Source organism: Ambystoma mexicanum, chromosome 1p, assembly GCF_040938575.1.
Source record: "Ambystoma mexicanum isolate Mex_15411 chromosome 1p, UKY_AmexF1_1, whole genome shotgun sequence".
Classification (NCBI taxonomy): Eukaryota; Metazoa; Chordata; class Amphibia; order Caudata; family Ambystomatidae; genus Ambystoma; species Ambystoma mexicanum.
Window position 1 is genome coordinate 316,055,443 of NC_090921.1, and position 20,870 is coordinate 316,076,312.

The window sequence follows — 20,870 nt, forward strand, 5'->3', positions numbered from 1 at the left end:
TTGGCCAAAAAAGTGTCCCACTTTGGCCAACAAAAATTGTCTCACACTAGCATTTCGTGTTTTTGGTTCGGGCGTTGCCCTATTGCCCTATAGGCCAATCTGACCCTGGTTGGGTGAGTGAACATGATCTCCCCAGGAGAGAAAAAACGTACCCAAGAGGTGTTTGCCTTTCATTTCTCTCCGCTGGGCCTCGCTGCATGGATGGAGAATTCCTTGGTCAGGAGTCATTTGTAGGGACCGTTCCGCACCAGGGACCAATCAGAATCACAAGTAAGACTAAAACTGATCAGATATGATATCAGTTGCGGTCTTACCCATGATAAAGTCATGGGCATCAGAACAAGCCAAGACCGTGGGCGCGCAGATATCATATTGGTTGCCCAAGATAGACTGCATTGTACTGTATTAAAGCTGCTTAGGCAGTGCGGTGCAAACCCCCAATATATAAATGCATCCTTTTACTACTAAAAAACTCCCTGGCTGCACTTTAGCTCCTGAACCCTTTGGCCTTTTGACCATTTCAACATTCGCTCCTCCCAAGGATTTTTCATGGTTCTCTATCAATGATAGGAACAGAGTATTTTAATGTGACATTACAATTGGGTAGAATGCAGTAAAGCTAAACGTCATCAGCTTAACCCAGGAAGATCGAAAATAGTAGTGTTCAGAAGAGCAGGAAGGAAAATCCAGAACTTCCAATGGTCGTTGTAGGGCCAATTAATTCCGAGAGTGGAGGAGGTGATTTACATGGGTTACATTGTGTATCCATCGACTTCCATAGCACAAAAGCATATGGATTTGAGTGGGAAGATCATGAGTTTGGTAGCCCAAATGAAGAAATTACTAGTAAAATACTGCACATTTTCCTTCTCCCCTTAATCAAATACTACACATGTAAAGTGCTCCCAGTGATCCTCTATGGTTTGGAGGCTAAACCTCTACTCGTGGGAAGGCCTAATCTGGAAAAGGGTCCTTGGTCTCCCCCAGAGTCCCTCGACTTCGTGCCTAAGATATGAACTAGGATTGAGATCTTTGGGTTCCCTAGCAGCTTGCAAGTTGGTTTCTCTCTACCGCCTAATTAAAACATCACAAACACATACCGTGTATGCAGACATTAAAGATCACCTTGAACAATCTAAATCATTTGTGCTAACCAATTTGAATTCTATGGTACTTGAGATCTTGTTGCGAGCAGATGCAGACCTAGAAAAATGTGTTGTCAACCCCCTAAAAGCTAAAAAAAGCAATAGAAAGAGTGGACTGTATCAAACCAATAGAAGCTACACGTAAAGCAACTTTGGCAAGTCCACTCTCAGTTTACAATAAGAAGTTGGGAATCTTAAACAATTCCCTGACTGGATGGCGAGACAGTTTTCTGAGATTCTGTTTAAATTTACTGCACACAGGAGAAGTGCTCACTAAATGGGTGGGGAGTGAGGTTGCTCAAAAATTGTGCACCATTTGTAAGGAACCCAGGAGTCAGACACTAAGACACTTGTTGATGAATTGCAAGGGTACCTGGGACACAAGAATGACTCTTCTGCAAAGGTTTGTAGATAGAGAAGAGGGTATCTTGGCGGAAATGTTTTGGGACAGAATGATTTCCGACCACGAGACAGCTCTCAAGTTAAATGTGGCACAGTTGCTACAAAGGTGTCATTTCCTAGATACGCTTAGTCCTAGAAAGGGGGAATCTAAGTTACTTCATCCAGGCAATTGCAATGAGTGAATAACTCCTGGCATGTATTGTCTTACTTTCCTCTTTCTCTTCTCTCCTTTTTTGTCATTCATTTTGTTCTTCTCTCAGTCTCAGATAGTAAATAATGAACCACTGCAAGGTTATGGTATGCACAGTTTGGTTTTAATGTGAAATGTATGTATTCTTCAATATTGCAACTGGAGATACAATTTATATTTTGTTTTAAGAGTGAAGATGTGTAAAAAAAACAAAATTGTTTAAGACACAATAAATACATTTAAAATAAATAAATAAACGTCATCAGCTTTTGGAGTATATTAATGAGCTTGAGTGCTGGCCAGAGGCGTCACACAATACCTGGCCTCTTTATCCCCCTCGCTTTCAGGGCAGCAGGCCTGAGTTTGACCATGTTAGCACGGTGACCACTAAGATGCTTTAGGAAAACCTGCGTTACCATTTCAGTCATGTAAGAGGGGACCCAGACTGGGCGGCGTGATGGCGGCAGGGGGGATGACTTGGGGGTGAAGTGAGGAGAGGTTATAGGGGGCGGGGAGTATGTGGTTCAAACAGAACGCATTAAGAAGAGGACCCTCAGTCACCAATGGCATTTTAGTGACATCACCCGCTGCTCCAAAAGATTGGTGTATGTGCTCCCTTGCTTAGCCGATGGTAAGTACGCAGATTTGCAAACATTTGCTACATTGGTTCCGTATTTAAAATGATTTGAGTACAGTAATGTTAATGTAATGAGATGCACAGTGAAATTCATTTTTTTTAAAAACTCTTTATTAAACATTTTGAGTAACAAGATTCAATACAACAATCTTCATACCATAACAAAGTGTTCAAATTGTAAAACTCTTAAAAACAGCAGAACTGAAGATAAACAAATGTCTAACAATATGGACCACCATAACAATTGTAAAATAACATTTTTAAACTCTATAAAACATTCATGACACACAACCATAAAGACAAAACAACATAAAAACACACAACTAAACAGTCCTTCACCACCTCCCACTCAAAGAATACTCCATCAAACACTGGAATCTATGTATTCAACCATATAGGTCATTAAAAGGCCCCCAGAGCCGACAATAATGTCCCTCCCTTCCCTGTCCAAAAAACCTTAACTTTATCATACTTCGACAAGACTTGCATGTCAAAAAGCCATTGCTCCACACCAGGTTTCTTTCTAGATTTCCAAACTCGCAAGATCTGTTTCATCGCCAAAACCAATACTCTGTTAATCGAATCTGCACCCTTCCTAGCCCTGTCTCCTCTCCCCCTGTTGGACAACAATATGGTCGAAAGGTATGTGCGTGGAAGTTTCTCTTCCAACACAAGATCTAACCTGTCCAATACATCGGACCAAAAATCAGATACTCTCGAGCACATCCATAACATATGCATCAAAGAACCCCCTCTACATCCACATCCCCAACACGAATCAGAGTCCGAAAGTCCCAACCTGGCCATATTAGACGGTGTCCAATATAATCTATAGAGGATCCTTTGTCTAATATATCTCAGTTGTAAATCCATCTTCGCTTGTACCCCCACATGAAGTAAATAGGTCCACTCATTAATAGGGATATCCGCATCTACATCAACCGTCCAGGACTGGCGAAGTCTATCCCAAGCCCTCACATCCACTTCATCCATCGGCATCAATCCCATGTACGTGGAAACCACGTATGAGGCAGAACGGAGAAGTTCACACAATGAAGGTCTTTCCTCCATGACCCCACCGTCCAACATTCCTGTGCGTTCAGTCAAGAGTGCATTCAAAGCATCATAACGACTTTTCTCTCTAGCGCCAATCCCAAAAGACATTCTCAATTGGTCAAAGGGAATCATGTGACCGTCTAGCCAACACATCACGAATACGAAGAATGCCCCTACTGATCCAGCTCTTCCAGCATAAAGGCCTGGTAGCTAACTGCAAACATGCATTATGCCACAAAGATGCATCATAATGCATCCAAGCATTTCCCCCATCAATTTCTATAAAGCGCAACATCGCCTCCCTAGTAGCGCACATTGTAGGCAACTTCTTCACTGAAGGCGGTACTTTCAACATAGAATATATATCTCTAAGGGTATAAGTTAAAAATTGGGAACTCTCAATAATATTCCAATTGGGAACATAGTCACTGTTATCAGAGAAGTATGAGGTCGATTTTTTCAAGAGAAAACCCATACAATAATTCGTCAAGATCGGGTATCCAAATCCCCCATCCTTCACAGGACATGTCAAAATATACTTAGGTACTTTAGTCCTTTTACCAACCCCCCAAAGAAAACCCTGGAATGCTTTGTCAACAGGAGCAAGTACTTTTTTCGTGAATTTCAGGGGTATGAACTGTATGATGTAAAGAATTTTTGGTAAAAGTACCATTTTAATTGCATTGATCTTGGCCCATATCCCCATCTTCAGTTGGTTCCACTTTAATATGTCCCTATTAATTACCTCCAATATTCGCGATACATTAAAAGCTGTCATTCTTTTCAAGTCTTGGACCAAGTAAACACCCAAGTACTTCACTGCCCCCGTCTCCCAGTGGCAGTTCCAAGAGCCCAAAACACCATGTGGGATATCGACATCCAAAGGGAAGGCCACAGTTTTTCCCCAATTTATCTTGTGGCCCTACAAACGACCCACTTCTTAAAACATCTGTTTCAGTCTCACACATCCTTTCGCTGGTTTAGACAAAACAATAGTCATGGCATCAGCGTAGCACAGAACTTTCATCTCATTATCTCCAAACCAAAGGCCACGAAGGCCCTGTTCCTGTTTCAAGTATAAAATGAGGGGTTCCAGTGCCAGATTAAAGAGGTACAGAGACAATGGACAACCCTGTCTAGTCCCCCTAGATAACAAGAATGAAGAGGACATAGCCCCATTAACCCACACCTTCGCACTAATATCAGAATTCAACGCTCGTATAGCATTACTGAATGTGGTACCAAATCACATTATCTTAAGAGTGTGGTAAAGAAAAGACCAATTGACCCTGTCAAAGACCTTTTCCGCATCCATAAAAAGCAACAGGGTATCTCGTATTCTTGTCTTCTGTAAACTCATAACATCAATCAACGTCCTAATATGCTCATAGCCATATCTACCTTTCATAAATCCAACCTTCGAACTACCAATCAGCTTGCCAATGCACCCATCCAGTCTATTAGTCAATATACTAGTAAAAATCTTGAGGTCCACATTTAGAAGTGAAACCGGCCTATAATTTTCACATTTATTACCATCTTTCCCTGGTTTTGGAAGGACAACTACACAAGCCTCTTTCATGGTGGGACAAATTATCCCCTTTCTCATGAAAGCATTGTATAGGGTCCATAGGAATGGTATTAGCACACCACTCAGTGTCTGGTAAAATTCTACCGGAAGACCGTCCATTCCTGGTGACTTACCCTCATTAAGTTGACCAATTGCCACCAATAGTTCCTTCTCTGTAATAGGACTATCTACCATCACAGACTGATCTGCACATAAACTTGGCATGACAATCTTATCAAAAAAGGAATCCATGTCATCCTGAGACGGGAATTGATCCTCACGATATAATGTATCATAAAACTTCCTGAAACCTTCGCAAATCTCACCATTTTTGACAATATGTTTACCATCAGTATCTACCAGTTTCTGAACAAAAGAGTTATCTGTTAGGCCCCGCAACCTATTCGCCAGAATCTTTCCATTTTTATCACCTTGCTCCCAGAACTTTTGCTTCATAAAGAACAAGCCCTTTTCATATTGTATATCCATTTTTTGCTTGAGTAGTTCCTTGAGCTTTCCTACCGCTTTCCTATCATCTGTACTCTTAGAGACTGCAAAATTCTTCTGTGCCACCTCTAAATCTCCTTCCAATTTCTGAAGCTCAAGCATACCTTTCTTCCTAGCTCGGGATGTAACATTCATCAATTCCCGTCTCACAGTCACCTTATAACTTTCCCAAACCATGACATCAGAAGCCGAGCCAACATTAATGTCAAAGAAGTTCCTCGTAAAATCCTCCAGAGATTCAGCTTACCCCATGTTCCTTTAAAATAAAAGTTTTGAGTCGCCACCTAGAGGACTCTGACCTCTCATGTCCCATACTCAACTGCATCATTAACAGAGAGTGATCCGAAATACTTCTTTCCTTAATATTTACATCCTGTAACTTGCCAGCCAACCTATCAGAAACAAAAAAATAATCAATTATTGAAGATGAGTCATGCACTGGTGAGTAGAAAGAGAATTCCCTCTCATCCGGATGAACAAATCTCCAAGCATCAATTAAATCCAAGCTATACATGAACTCCCTAAAGGATCTACTTGTGTTTTCGGCAGTAAACCTACATTGTGCCGAACGGTCCATTTTACCGTCCATCACACAACTGAAATCACCTCCTAAAATCATATATTCCCCGCTCATCTCTCTCAAAAGTAATGACAGCTTCCCAAAGAAAGGACTACCACTAGTACATGGTCCATAAATGGAGCCTATCGTGATTAGCTTATCCTCATATTTAACATCTAGAAGAAGTATCCTCCCTTCCCTCATCCATTACTACCTTTTTTATCTGAAGCATTAAACCTTTCGGTAGTAGCACACCCACTCCACTTGATTTGGAACTGTGGCAATTGTGAAAGGATTTAGCATACCATCTATTTTTGAGTAGATGAGTTGAATCATTCAACAAATGTGTTTCCTGAATAAGTGCAATATCAACCTTTTCCCTCTTCAGCCTGTGCAATACTTCTTTTATTTTCCTTAGAATGTTAAGGCCTTTGACATTCCAGGAACATATCCTCAGGTCACCCATTAACATGCTTTATCCAACCTGAATCCATCTATACTGATCCTAAAATCATAAACATCAAAGAATAAAGGGGGGGCAATGAGACCGAGTTGTGTAAACACTACAAGACAACACATAACAATACAAACACACAGAACCCATAAACTAACACATATGAAGTTTAACAGCACACCCTGCAAAACTGTAAGGTGACGTTGAGTGCAGTTATTTACAAAAATACCAAAATCTTGAACTGTAATTGCCCCAGAACCCACACCCAATCCTTATGTAGTAATAATAAATAACAGTAATATTTCCCATACTATCTTTAATAACATTCATATTGGCATAAGGACATGAACCGCCCTCCTTATCCCACCCAGAACCCAGCCCTATTTAAAAGACAGCATTGAGGAAGCCAAAATGTGCATAACTCAACATCATCATCATTCTAAATTTGGCAAACTATCATTCCGTAAATTCTACAATAGTCTGTCAATGTAAGGTAATCTTTCAAACCCCATATTTAACCCCTAAATATATATATATATCACATCCATCCCGCATCTATGCAGTGCCAAAAGTTCCTATAGTTACCCCTCATCTCAGCCTCCCAATAAACCTGCCAAGGTGTGTAGTCATTATATCCCTCTACGGCACTGAGACCCTAACCCTCAAATACTCTCTACATGTGGTTCCCCATCACATTTTTCAATGGTTCTTCAGGAGAGAGGAGGCGAAAGCATTCGGCGGCACTCTGCTATGTAACCTGAATCTGAAAAGAGGACTTTGAAAGGAGAAACCAGATATAATACTAAGAATCTAAAAAGATTAGACAGCAGAGGGCTGTAATATGGTATAAATTACTTAAAACAAGGAGTAAAGAGAAAGTTATTTCACAAACAAAGGAAATTGGAACAAGAATAAGTTGTTTTTTTTGGTAATCAAGAATGTGTTAAACTCTCCTGAAGAACCATTGCAAAATGTGATGGGGAAACACGTGTAGAGAGTATTTGAGAGTAATTGGGAATTGAAAGAAACTATATGGAAAATTGATACACAAACCATAAGGATATGCTTGAATGTGAAGTTAACATGTCTAGTTTACAATAAATGGAACTATGGAATTACAGATCTGACTATTAGGAATCATTAATCTGTTGAACCTTACTCTTTATTTTCATCAATACTCACCGAAACAAACTCAATACAAGTGGTTGGCGCATTAGAGTAAAATTATAACTCTTATCGCTTTTTTAGTTTTTTCATCTCCATCATCTACATCATCCAGATCACTTTAGTAGGCCTCTGCCCCCTTATTATCATTGAAAGAAAACAGTCTGCCATACTTAATCACACGGAAGATGGCTGGATACACCATATAGTACCTGAGGTTCAGCCCCGAACTCCCTTCTCTTATCAAGAACATCCCTGCTGAGGTCCCCAAATATCATCACCTTGTGACCATTCCAGGATAAATCATGTAATTCCCGAGCTTTTCTTAGCACCATTTCCTTAATTGGAAAGTGCATGAATTTAATCACAAAGTGTCTGGGTCTCTGCCCCTGAGTTGGTTTTGGTCCCTAACTTTGGTGTGCTCTCTCCAATTCCAGGTTTAGCTTAGGACCCAGTTTGAGTATAGAGACCAGTATCTTTTCAATAAATTCCATGCGTTTGCCTCTTTCCATGTCTTCAGGAATGCCTGCTACCCTTACATTATTCTGCCTTGAAAAATGTTCTTGCTCAGAGAGTTTCAAAAACAATTTTTCATTTCTCAATTGCAGATCTTTAATCTGGTTCTCCATCCTTTCCACAGTGCCATCCACACAATTCAAATGAGATTCCACTTTGTTGAAGTTTGTAGAACGTTCAAGGTATCTTTCTTTTCTTCAGCCCTGGTCGTCTTGTCTTTAATCTCATTCACATCCAAAGTCAATTTAGTTAGCATGTCCAGGATTTTATCCTCTCTTTCATCAGTGGATCGCTCACCCCCTTTCTGCCTCTTAGCAGGTTGTTTTATATCTGGTGAGACTGGTTCTGCCATAGCAGGTAAAGTAGGGAATCAGTTACATGTGTATGAGCACAGCCTTCAGGTAGCCATCCCTGAAGCTGACAGAATCCAGTGTGTAATTCTTTAGTAAACTAGTTAAAGAGAAACTGAATCTTGAATATCTAATAATTGTCTCTACTGTAATGGTGAACACGCTTTAAGCTGCACATCTGCCATTGGCGGCCCTGGGGAGCCTTGAACAGGTGCTGCTAGAATCTGTACTGATGAGCAAGAACCACAGGTGTAGAGGAAAAGGAACATGCACTTGATGCCTGGTGGACACATGCCATCCTAAACTCAGGCACTGGCGTACAGTGGGCCAGTATAAAAAGGCGCTGGGCACATGCGACATCCGAACAGGGGCAAGGTCTGAGGCTCTATGGTTCATGCCCCAGGGCCCGGCTGACCATCAGGTAGATGCGACTTAAAGGAATGCCCATTGACCCAGACAAGGCTTAAAGTGCTACCCAGTGGGTGCCAAGCGCATTGCAAAGGATTGTTCTAGGGGAGGGGAGCAGGCAGAAAACCACAAGAACAGATCATTTGTAGTGCATGTGGAAACAGAAGGCTGAGGCACTTACCACGATGAACCGGAACTGTTCCTGCTGATTCATAGCTTCTGGGCTCCTGTGTGGAGAAAGAACCAGAACCGTTATGAAGGAGGTGAAGGGAGTCAAGGGCCTAGACACGGTAGGGATGTGATGATAAAGGAGAGATGGGGAAGAGGCACAGGAACAGTTGGGGAGGCATTCAGATATGAGAAGAGGCAAGGGATAGAAAGAGATGCGGGTAGAAGCACAGAAGAAACATGGGGGTAACAAGAATAACACAGACATAGACAAGGAGAAGAGGGAGATGGGGTAGAAGTACAGGGAGGTATATGGGGACATTGAGATAGGAGGAGAAGCAAGGAAAGAGAAACGACACAGAAAGAGGCAGGGTCCAGAGGGAGATGGGGGGGCAGTACAGAAAGAATGAGGCATGGAAAGAAACCGAGCACAAGGAGAGATAGGATCCGGGGTCCAGATAGAAATGGGATGAAAGAGATAGGAAGCAATGAGGGTGGATAAGTAGAAAAACAGCTAGAGATGAGACAAAGAGGGATGGGCAGGAGATACAGAGGGGTGGGAAAACAGGCATAGGTTGGGCGAAAGGGACTATGGGCGTGAGATGGGGTGGAGGGCACACAAGTGCAGTAGGAGAAAAACAGGGTGACACAGGCACATGGATACACAATGAGACAGTGTATAAAAAGAGACACAACAAGACATGGGGAAGGAAACTGAGAGATGGGGAGCAACACGGATGTGGGAATCCAGGGGGGAGTAATAAGAAGTAAGAGGAGCACCACAGAGTGAATCGTGAGATCAGAATAGTAAATACCTTCACATGGTGTAAGAACCTGTCAATACATTCAACAAGTCCAAGACACATGGAGGCAGCTTGTACAACCCAACATGCTGTCATGGGCTCAATACTGTGCAAGAAATGTGCATAACACATCAACCGACATGTGATGACAGCACTTTTCCCAACCCACCCACAGGAAGGTCCTCTGTGTTCATTCATGATCTCCACGGCCAGACAGGTTACCCAAGATTGCTCTTGCTCCCCCATTCCTAGGGGGGACTGTGGTGGGTTGTTCCTGACCACAGTCCCCTCTCCAGGTCTCTATCTCTCTCTTTGTCACACAGAGATACACACACACCTGTACACACAGACACACGCACACACAGGAACATACACACACAACACGCTAATACTGACCTGAGACCACTTCAGACCACTGAAGGGAAGGAGGAAAGGGAGAGGGTGAGGGGGATTATAGAGGAGAGAAGAACAGAGGCAAGGCGTTACCAAGAAGCTAAGTAGGTTTCTTGTACTGTGCTTTACCCAGCCTTCAAAGAGTTCTGGGGGAAGAAGAGAGAGAGAAAAGGAGAGCTGTGAAAAGCCAAAGAAGAAAGGTGAAGTAGAGGGAAGGCGATAATGTAGGTTGTGGTTTGCTTGCATAGTTCCTAGAGTGCCCTAATGCTACTTGAAAACCCTGAACGGGGGGAGGTGAAAGGGAAGTACTGGAGAGAAGGAGTCATATGATACGCCAAGGGAACGCGGCAACATCGTGGTATGAAGGTTGCATGCCCCAATCTCCTCTGGTGGGAAGGCACGAGAATGAGGAGGGACTCATTAGTGAGGGAAGAAGATAAAGGGAATAAAGGGAAGGAGGACCCATGATGTGTTGGATGCTTGCAACGTGCAAACTATGAACTAAATTGTCATGAAAACAGATCTCAGCCAGTAATATTTTGGCTTGGGCCGAGGGGGTTATAATTTAAACAGTAAGATCAGCAAAGCAGGCCTATAAGAATAACACGTTTGTAAAGGAGTCCACCCAGATGACCCCAGTCACATAATATTATTGTATTATCAACCTCATTGATGTATATTATCCCCTACCTCATCATGTGCGATACTTTTCCCTCAGATCCCCAGCAAACGTAATTATTGTATAGCCCACTATGACGAATATATCATACAAATGTGTATTCCACCTACTTTATGTACTGCTGCCTTGGACAGTGGGTTCGGATTATGCTCATTGATGATGAAAGAGCAGCACAAATTGAACATTGTGGTTTCTACAATTGTGGACAATATATTGGCTAACAGCAATGTGTGAAAGTAGTGGAATTACTTGACATGTCCAAAAGCCCATTTTTAAATTGAGGAAGACTTTTGGAATTTTTCCAACACGTCCCCCAATTATCCACAATTTCCACAACAGACATTGTTTTGGTTAAACTGCCTGATTTACAGAACCAAAATGATATTGAGAGGGTCAAGGCCTACACTTCAAGGGGCTGAACTTAAGTACTCGGTTATTGAGAAGGAGGTACTTAGTGTGGTGTGGGTGGCAACAAAATGTAAGGCTTTACTGTGGGGTTGGTTGTTTACGGTCTTTTCTGATCATAAGCAGTTATGTTTTTGAATGACGATCGTGAAGCAGTCTCGAGAAGGATAATGAGGTGGGTCACTTCCATGCAGGGACTCGAAATTGTGGTAAGGCATGTAACAGACCAACACAATATTGGTGCAGATTATCTAGTGATGGGGCGCTGTGGGGTTTCAGAGGAACAAAATGTGGAGGATAGTGAAATTGTTGAGGATCAGGTATTCTTGGTCTGTGAGGCGGCCATCGTGGAGAGAGAGTGGGCAGAGGCTGTGGAGCAGGATGTTGATATTCAGCGTATTGTGAATTTTGCCAGGACAGGTTGGAGGGATTGGTTACCAACCGATGGGCTGGCATGCTATCACAATGTCAAGGATGAGTTGAGTGTAGAGGGAGGATACTTGTGTAAAGCTGGGCAGTTGGTACTGCCATTGGGAATGAGGAGAAGAATTTTGGAGGTGGCTCATGGGGGGCATTTGGGGATGACTAAATCAAAAGGGATGTTGAGGCGAGATTATTGGTGGCATGGGCTGGATGCTCAGACTGAGGGGCTGGTGAAGGAATGTGCAGTAAGTCGGGATGCAGAAAAGATACTGATGGGCTTTGTTCAGCCACTGAGTTGCCCAACGAGCCTTGGGAATTTGTGACATTGGACATCTTTTGTCCAAATATTAGGTCAAGAGGAGTGAAGAAGTATGCTATTGTCCGGATCGATTGGTTTTCCATATGGGCTGAGGCACAAATTGCATGCAAGGAAGACTCCAGGGCTGTATATGAGTTTTTGGATAATGTGTTTCACAGGGACGGGTTTCCCATGAACATTTTCACAGACAATGGAGTTCAATTGACTTCGGGCATCATGGAGTCATTTCTATTGAGCATTACAGTGACCCATCATCGTAATTCATATATATCACCCTAAGTCCAATGGTGCTGTTGAGCTTATGCAGGGGATCAAAATGACTGCTGATGCTGGACAGAACTAGGAGGAGCTTGTGGAAAAGAGAGTTTGTGCTTACAGGTTATCTCCACATGCTACCACTGGTCTGATTCGTTTGAGAATCTGAGAAGAAGGAATCTACACACAGGAACTAATCCGCCATGTTTCGCTAGATCAGGTTTTGTAGAGCAAGGGTTCATGAGGAGGTCTGGAAGTGTGCTGAAGTGTGAGCCAAGATTATGGGGGCCTCAGAGAGTGACAAGATAATTTTACAATGCTGTGGAGTTGGAGGATGGGTGCATTTGGAAGACAGGAAGGTTGGCTGGAAGGGAGAATGTGAGTTTTCATAGAGGTCGGAGGTCTTCAAGTGTTGTGACCTCATCATAGTTTGTTTTTGCATTTCATGTGTGTAATGGGGAATTCAGAGGTGTGTTATATTGTATATTGAGTTCTCAGGTGAATTGTGGGTTAAGATGCTCTTCTGGGTTAAGGGGGGGTTCTATGGTGCAGAGCAGTTGAAGAGAAGCAGAGAGGTGGAGGAACCTGGGGCCCTGTTTATCCATGTACTGCACTTGAATTAGATACTAATAAATAAGTATATGACTTACCTCTGAGGCGTCCTCATTATAATACACTTGTTTTGACCACTACTATCCTGCTTGCACAGTCACACCTTTCCATCCCATTTTCAGCCTTGCAGCACCTCTCAAGTTCAGACACTCAAAACAATCATGCACCATGATTGATGCCTACAAAGATTCCCTTGCTGCCCTAACCTTTGCACTGGACTCTGCCCAATCCTCCTACTTAGCAAAATGTGTCTCTTACCTTTACAATCACCCCCCGGCAAACTTTCATCCACCCTCCAAATTTTGCTCATCCCTCCCAAGTCAATGGGTCTCATTACGACCCAGGCGGTAAGGGGTTAACGGTGCCGTAAAAGGTGTCAGCGCCGTTAAACCCATACTGCCTAATTACGAGGTCCCTTTGCGGATCCCAACCTTAATGGCTGGTTTTACCAGCCGTTAAGGAAGGAACCCGCAAAGGGACTTTTGAGGTAATTACGGTACCGCAATTTGCGGTACCATAATTACCGCCTTCCCCATTCCCATTGAGCCCTATGGGGGCAAAATGAGAATGGGGAATGGCCAATGGTGAATGGGGAATTACCGCCCCGCCAACCTTGGAATGGGGCGGTAATTCCGTCATTCACCATGGCGGATTTGGTAAAATACCGGTGTCAACCATGGCGCTAATAGCGCCATGGTTAACGCCAGGGTCGTAATGAGGCCCAATATCCCTTGCCTCCTCCGTTTCTGCTAATGACTTTGCACACTAGTTTTCCTCTTAAATATCTAAAATGTATGACACTCCCGTAACCTTTCTCTCTTTCCCTCCCCAACCTCCCTTTTGTCCACCACCTATCGCCCTACCTCTTCTATGCACGACTACTTCTCCACTAGCACTCCTATTGAATTAGCACACTTTGCAGTGCCAAGCCATCTTCGGCTCCCATCATTCCTTTTTCCCCCCAGATGGTCAAAGATTTAGGCCTATTCACTTGCCCGTATGTCTCTGAGATCTTTAACCGCTCTCTCTCCCCAGCACTCTCCCTTGCCTCCTTCAACTCTTCAACTGTCTTACCCCTATTGATGAAACCCTCTGATGACCCAAGCATCCCAGCAAACTATCACCCAGTTTTTCTCCTTCACCCTTATTCAAAAGTCCTTGACAGAGTTTCATTGACTGGATCATTAAATACCTTGTGGCCACTTCAATCTGCCTTCCATAGTAACCATTCCACCAACACTGCACTCATGCATGTCTCCAACCTTCTCTCAAATGCTCACCACGCCAAACTTTCTTCTATACTCATTATTTTGGACTTTTCTGGCGCTTAAATCTATTGACCACTCCTCTCTCTTTCTCACTCTCCAGGACTTTGGTTTTTGTAAATCTGCTCTTGCCTTGATCACCTTCTACCTGGGAGGCCGATCCTTTAAAACAACTTAGAACTCGCAAACCTCTGAACCCACCCCTCTCCCTGTCATTGTCACCCAAGGATCAGTCCTTGGACCTGCGCTCTTCACCGTCTATACGTCTGCCCTAGAAAGACTCATCTCATCCTTTGGCTTTCACTATTACCTTTTTGCCCATGACACTCACATATTTTTCTCCTTTCCCTTCTTCGCCCCAGCCATCTGGCAACAGATTACGAATTGTTTCACTGCAATTTGTCACTGGATGGCTGCCCATGCCCTCATGCTGATCTCTTCAGAAATGGAAGTCATCTTTATCCCAGCTTCCAATGCCATCCCTCCCCTTTCTCCTTTCAACATGCATTCTCTCTCGCCAATGGCTCCCAATAGTCCTCTTTGATAACGACCTTCGATTGCAACAATTCATCACTGCCTCTGCTCGTATTACCCTCCTCAACAGTTGGAAATTTCGTCTTTTTCTTACTAACCACTGTACAAAAATCCTAATCTCAACTCTTGTGTTTAGCACAAACTGACTAGTGCTCAAGACTACTCCTTAGACTATCTCTCAACTCCTTCCACCTTCTAGACAACATCCTCAACCTTGCTGCCTGCCATTTCTTCCTAACCAGACCCTCACCCACTTCTACCTACAAGCTGATTGCCTCCTCATGCACAACTGCTCTCTTTTCAAGTTCCATCTCCTAGTCTACAAATCTAACAATGGTCTTGCCCTTCTGTACCTCTCCGGTTGTATCGCAGTTTACTCACCATCTCGTTACCTCCAGTCCTCCTCTGCACTCAACCTCAATGTCCCATACCCTCCTTGTTCCTCCTCCCACATCCGCTCTCTCTCCCGGCTCTGCCTGCTCCACTGGAATCCTCTGCCTTTAACAATCAAAGCCAGCCCAAATGTGGAGCTCTTCAAAGCTTGGCTGAAACGTCACTTACTTTCTAAACAGCAAGCACCCCCTGCCCTCTCCCACACTCTCCCTACCTGACCCCACCACTGCTTCAGTGACACTTAATAATGTATTTTTATATATTTGATTACTACTCCTCTTTCATTTGAAGCACTTGTCCCCTTAGGTTAATGTTACCTTTGTAAGTCACCTGTTTTCTTATATACATTTTGTTTCTGTTTGTTGTATTTTGTCCCTGCTATATGCCCTATGTTTTACTCCCTCATACACTGGTTCACTATCTGTTCTCATCTTTGTGCTTTCTACAGACACCCTACACGGGAATGCGTCCGCCATCTGTAAATGTTTTATTACACATCATTTCTAATTGAAATTGGTATCCTTGTTCTTCAAATAAATACAAATTAAATGTTATGTTGTTATTGGTATAGTGCTTTCTGCCAAAGCTATGGCCTTGGAGCGCTGTGGGCTGGAAGGATCTTTAGAAGACCGAAGTCTATGCAAACATGAGGATAAAAAGAGCATTGCATTGCATGCTAATAGTAATTAGCATTAGGTGACTATTAAATTACTAGCAGAGATGACTAGTTTAAAACATAAACATTATGTAAACCATTGTTTTCAGGCGCTGCAATGACTGCTATCTCAGTGACTATGTGAGAGATGGACCGAATGTTTCCATGGGGTTCAGTTGTACTCTGTGGGTTGCAGCACAAGAGGGTGAATGGGTATTAAAAATAGGCTATCAATCCCAAGGGACACTGTCTACAGTTGAGGGCTCTGCTGTACATTATGTTCAAAACACATGCACACTGAATAACATGCAGTCACATGCAGATTACATCCACAATTGTCAGATAATGCAAAGAAACATTCAACACAAGTCCTCTTGTCTGTACCATTGAGTTATTGCAGTCAGTGGTCAAAGTTCGCGAGAGCGGTTTGGAGCAGTTCTCCTCTACTTTATTAAATTAAGTTTGACTGTTCCTATACTTTTATTTTAAAAAGAAACCGTTCCGGAAACGAATGGTTTCGTTTGAAAATAAAAGTGTAGGAAGAAGTTGAAACTTGCACTTTCAGTGCACTACACTGAACGTTCCCTTGAACAGCAGGCACAGGTGTTTGGGGGTGTGTATTGTGCGTGGGCGAGCCATGGTGATGTGGTTTGTAGGGAGCGGGGACAGGCCAGTAGGGAGCATAGTTCCACTACTTCTTTTCGTACACTTCGACCACTGGTTGCAGTACACATGTGTGATGGGGGTAATACATAGCCATCTATAGATAATATAATATTAATTTCCATGTCCATGTCCCAAGGATTCCTGTATGCCTGACCTTGGGGTAGCGGGAATTCGAGTGACATATTATATTCCGGACCTTACAATGCCCTTGTGCCACCACAAGCCTAACGCTAAACCACACGCACAAGAGGAACACAAAATCACCATGCACACTTGCCAGACACATCAGCAACACATTGCAAGGCACGGCCACCTTTCAGGTGGACCCTCAGGTATACTCAGTAAACAAATGACTGTTTCATACGAGGACATGCACACATGGCAATGTATCAGTGGTAAGGACAATGTAACATTATGTTGAAATATCACTCTTAAATACATTGCATGAAAAACAGCGCTTACAAATCAAAGTCTAACATATAGGTTAGTGGGGATATATGGGTGAAGAGCTCATTAGTGTAAAGTATAGCGGGAGAATAGCATTTCAGCACACGTCATGTGGATTAATCACACCACTAAAATCAAGGAAACATATCACAGGGAGTGAACCTATGTTACCAGTTATCATAAGGATACATTGCAAAATGAAAATGGGGCCATTATGTATGTTATCTTAGTGGGATTTATAGTGTAAACCACAGTCATTTGCGTGGTCTCTAGGTGCTCTGACGTAACTGAAAATAAGGGAGGGGTTTGTTAGTGGGTTGAGGGGAAGGGCACACAGGTGCTTTTGTTATGGTATTGGTAGTTTTAGTTTGAAAAGGAACTTAAAGGAAATTATGCTAGAAATTATGCTAGAGTGTGGTTGAGAGTGGGGGCGTACAATGTGAAAATAAGGAGGAGAGGCGACTATGGATAATTGGGCGTTATTATCACATGCAGAGTTGAGAGATGGTGCTTGAGGGGAAAGTGAGGACAGGGGTTTTAGGATGACCACTATCATGAGAATAATAGAACAATTACATGATTTGTGCATTTGCTATGTGAAGTACACATCTTCTCTGGGGAATATATGTGGGATCTGGGTAGTGACAGATATTGACTGTTGGAGTTAGAAGAGTGTTGCATAAGATGGGAAGCGCCGGGAAGGAAAGATTTTTGGAGGACACAGTGTTGAATATTTGCATAGAAAGCCGCCTTCTAGAGATAGACTACGTGTCACATGGTTTGTATATAACACAGATCACCTCTACAAACTTACACCATATTGATCCCGTTGACGAATGCGCTTGCCTTCAAACCCTTCCAGCTGCTCATCCCGCAGCTTGCCGGGCGTCCTGGGCTGCCATTCTGCGGGTGGAGACACGTGGTCCTTCGGTGCGGCACTGTATGTCTGGTAGGTGTGCTCCTCCGGAACGACGGCGTCAGAGAAGGTTTCTGGGGTTGTCCTCAGCACTAGAGGCCGGAACGGTGTGGAGAAGAGAGAGACAACTTGCCTTTTTGGGGGATCAGCTGTATCCAAGGAGAGGGAGATCAGTTTTATCTGGAATAACCACCATGCTTCAAAAGCTCTCAATTATTATGCTTATGTTTATGTTTATTGAATTTATTAAAACAACATATAAAGATCACAAGACAAGGCATTATATGCATCGATGAATGGTAGTATGTCTGTGGTGGGAGGGCTCTACTTCTGGAAACGCCACCCCAAATAATCCTTAAGAACACAATTGAGGAACTTAAGCAATCGCATGTTTGCAAGCTATACAGAGTACATTTCTCTAAAGCCAGGCGGGCTTTCTTAACCATTACCAGATGTGTCTCCCGTGCAGGTCTTGGGAAATAGGTATTCAATGTATATTTTAAATGCTCAGAGCACCTATTACTTTACTACATAAAAAACTCTTTATGAATTGGGCCTCATTCAGACGTCTGCTATAGCTGTTCTAATGTTTCAGACTACGACTCCCATGATCCCTTACCATTGACTTCTCTGACTAGAGCCAGTGGGAATTGTCCAAAACATCTGGAGAGCCAAAGGTTTTTTAATCAGTCATCTAGCTTGTTATGTTTTCATCTTTGCAGAATGCTGCTTGAATAGCATATATCGAATGATCTGAAATGCATCTTCAACTTCTTTTCCCTTGAGGCGGCGTTTATAAACCTCACTGCATTAATTACTAAAATGAGAAAACCCTTAATGGGTTGTGGCAGATGAGTATACCTTTACTAATGCCTATCGGAGCACACATTATTAGTGTATATAGAGATAGATGGCAAATGGAGTCGGGCAATATTATCCCCATATATATGGTCGCCATACATACCGTCGCAGCTGAAATATATGGTAACCTAATATATGGGGTCAAGAGGAGCAATGGAGCAGGGGTTGCAGGGGAGCAGGGGTTACGGGGGTGTTCCCCGCTCCCCTTGATAAAAAAGGTTTTGGGGTTTGCAAGGGTGTCCCCCGCATGTTCAATGTTATAATGTCCCTGCAAACCACGGCCATTTTTTGGAGACATTTTTGTCATACAACCTTTTTGCAGGGACATGATCACATGGAACCTGGCACATGAGAATGAATGCACGTCAGCCCCAGTGAAGCGTCATTATTCCTTTCTTTTTCATGCTTCGGGCATTGTGATGTGTTATTAAGTGACAGATGTGTGTGTGTGTGTGTGTATGCTTTAGTTCTAATTGGTTGCTTATGAGGAGAATGTAATGGCCCCATAAATCGAAGACTTGACTGTGTTGTTTGTTTTGTTCTACTTTTATATTTGAGGTTTGTGGCTGTTGTGTACTAAATGCTTGAAAGGCTGTTATCACCAGTAATGGTGTGAAAGGCATTGCCCTCATTTAATCATGGCATGAATGCTATTGGGCCATTTGTCATATGACAGCTGGAATAAATTGTGGCTTTTCCAACCCATGTTTAAAATGGGCCCATGCAAGAGCCTTTTATCTAGCAATGCCTGAAGCATCTTCCAAATGCAGTCTGGCGAATCCTTGGTCATTTCCTTGGCAAGTGAGTGTCTCAAAGATATTGCAAGCAGCCGCAGGTGTGCTCTGGTTTTTTTTTAAAAAAAATGTCAGGAGCAAATTTGAAAAGATGCCGTTTTAAACCAGAGTACATCAGGCACTGTGTTTGTTGAAATGGCACAGAAACTATAGCTAAGAGACAGGTAAAGTAAATCAAATGTATTTATATACAGGCATTACATGTGGCGGGGTTCTCACTCATAAAGCCTTGAGGATTCTTAATTTCCAGCGCTGTTAAGAAGGGTTAAAATGGTAACCTGGGTTGCAAACTGCATATATGCAAGTAAGCATAACAGTCAAGTTCCCAGACTGCGTGCAAGGCTGGTGAGCAGAGAATTAATGCCGCATCTTACTTGGCTTAAGCTAGAAGTAAAAACCAAGTGGACAATGGGTTGACACTTTAAGGCCCTGCGTCTAAACTCAAATCTAAAAATATCCTACATACTGTATATTGATGGGGCTGCTATGGATATAAGATCAAGACATCCAACCCTTATGTCAGCAAAAGAATGACGTGAAAGAACTGCCTGCCACATACCCTGCACCCATTAAAAAAAAGATTATGTTGAAAGCAACTCAGCTTTTTCCAAGAAGAAGGGAAGTTTAATTACAGTTTTGCAATATTTGTTCATAAACATAAAGATAGTATTTGTCCCCAATGTGCAGCCGAAACTAATTTATGCAACGACTAAATAGTCACCAAAGCAGTTAATAGCCCGTTATATGCATTTGCTAAGTGTACACATTGACCTAAACATATACATAGAACTAATAAACAGCCTCTAAGTGTAAACATCAAAACTAGTATCCAGCCTCTTAGCATGCATATCAATTGGCGTCATGATCATGTGTTTCGCTCCCCGGTCTTCGTCAAGGCTGAAATCTGAAACTCTGTGGCGGTAAGTCATCAAAATAAGTTGGACAGAGCCTGATTCCAAAGTGCAATGTGTTGTCTTTTCTCAAGCATTCACCCAAAAGTGTATTATTGGAAATTGGTTTACAGAAGTTCTATAAGAGGTTGCACGCTATCCTGATAATTATTTATAGTCCCATCAGTGCACTTGCTTACCTTAACATAATGTTATTACATTGTACCTGTCTGTGTAGAAGGTTGAATAAGATTGTTTTGGTTATCCTTCCCCCTATAGTTAATCAGAGCTTCTCTGTTTCGTGGCCACACCATTATACCACATATTAGTGGGAGGCAGTGTAGAAGACAATCGAATGGCGTTCCACATTAAGTAAAGCTAAACAGGATCACAGGTGGGACTATGAATAATTACCCGGATAGAGCGGTAGCAAA

General features: G+C 42.7%; 1 protein-coding gene across 1 annotated transcript in view; it reads right to left on the bottom strand.

Annotated features, from left to right (window-relative positions):
* MISP (mitotic spindle positioning) overlaps positions 1–20,870 on the bottom strand; it is a 234,099-nt gene that overhangs the window by 16,928 nt on the left and 196,301 nt on the right. Inside the window, exons 7-8 of the mRNA XM_069647767.1 lie at positions 17,790–18,040; positions 9,140–9,185 (exon numbers count right to left, since the gene is read on the bottom strand). Of these exons, the coding sequence (XP_069503868.1) occupies positions 9,140–9,185; positions 17,790–18,040 (297 nt within the window). The remainder of the gene's footprint in view (positions 1–9,139; positions 9,186–17,789; positions 18,041–20,870) is intronic.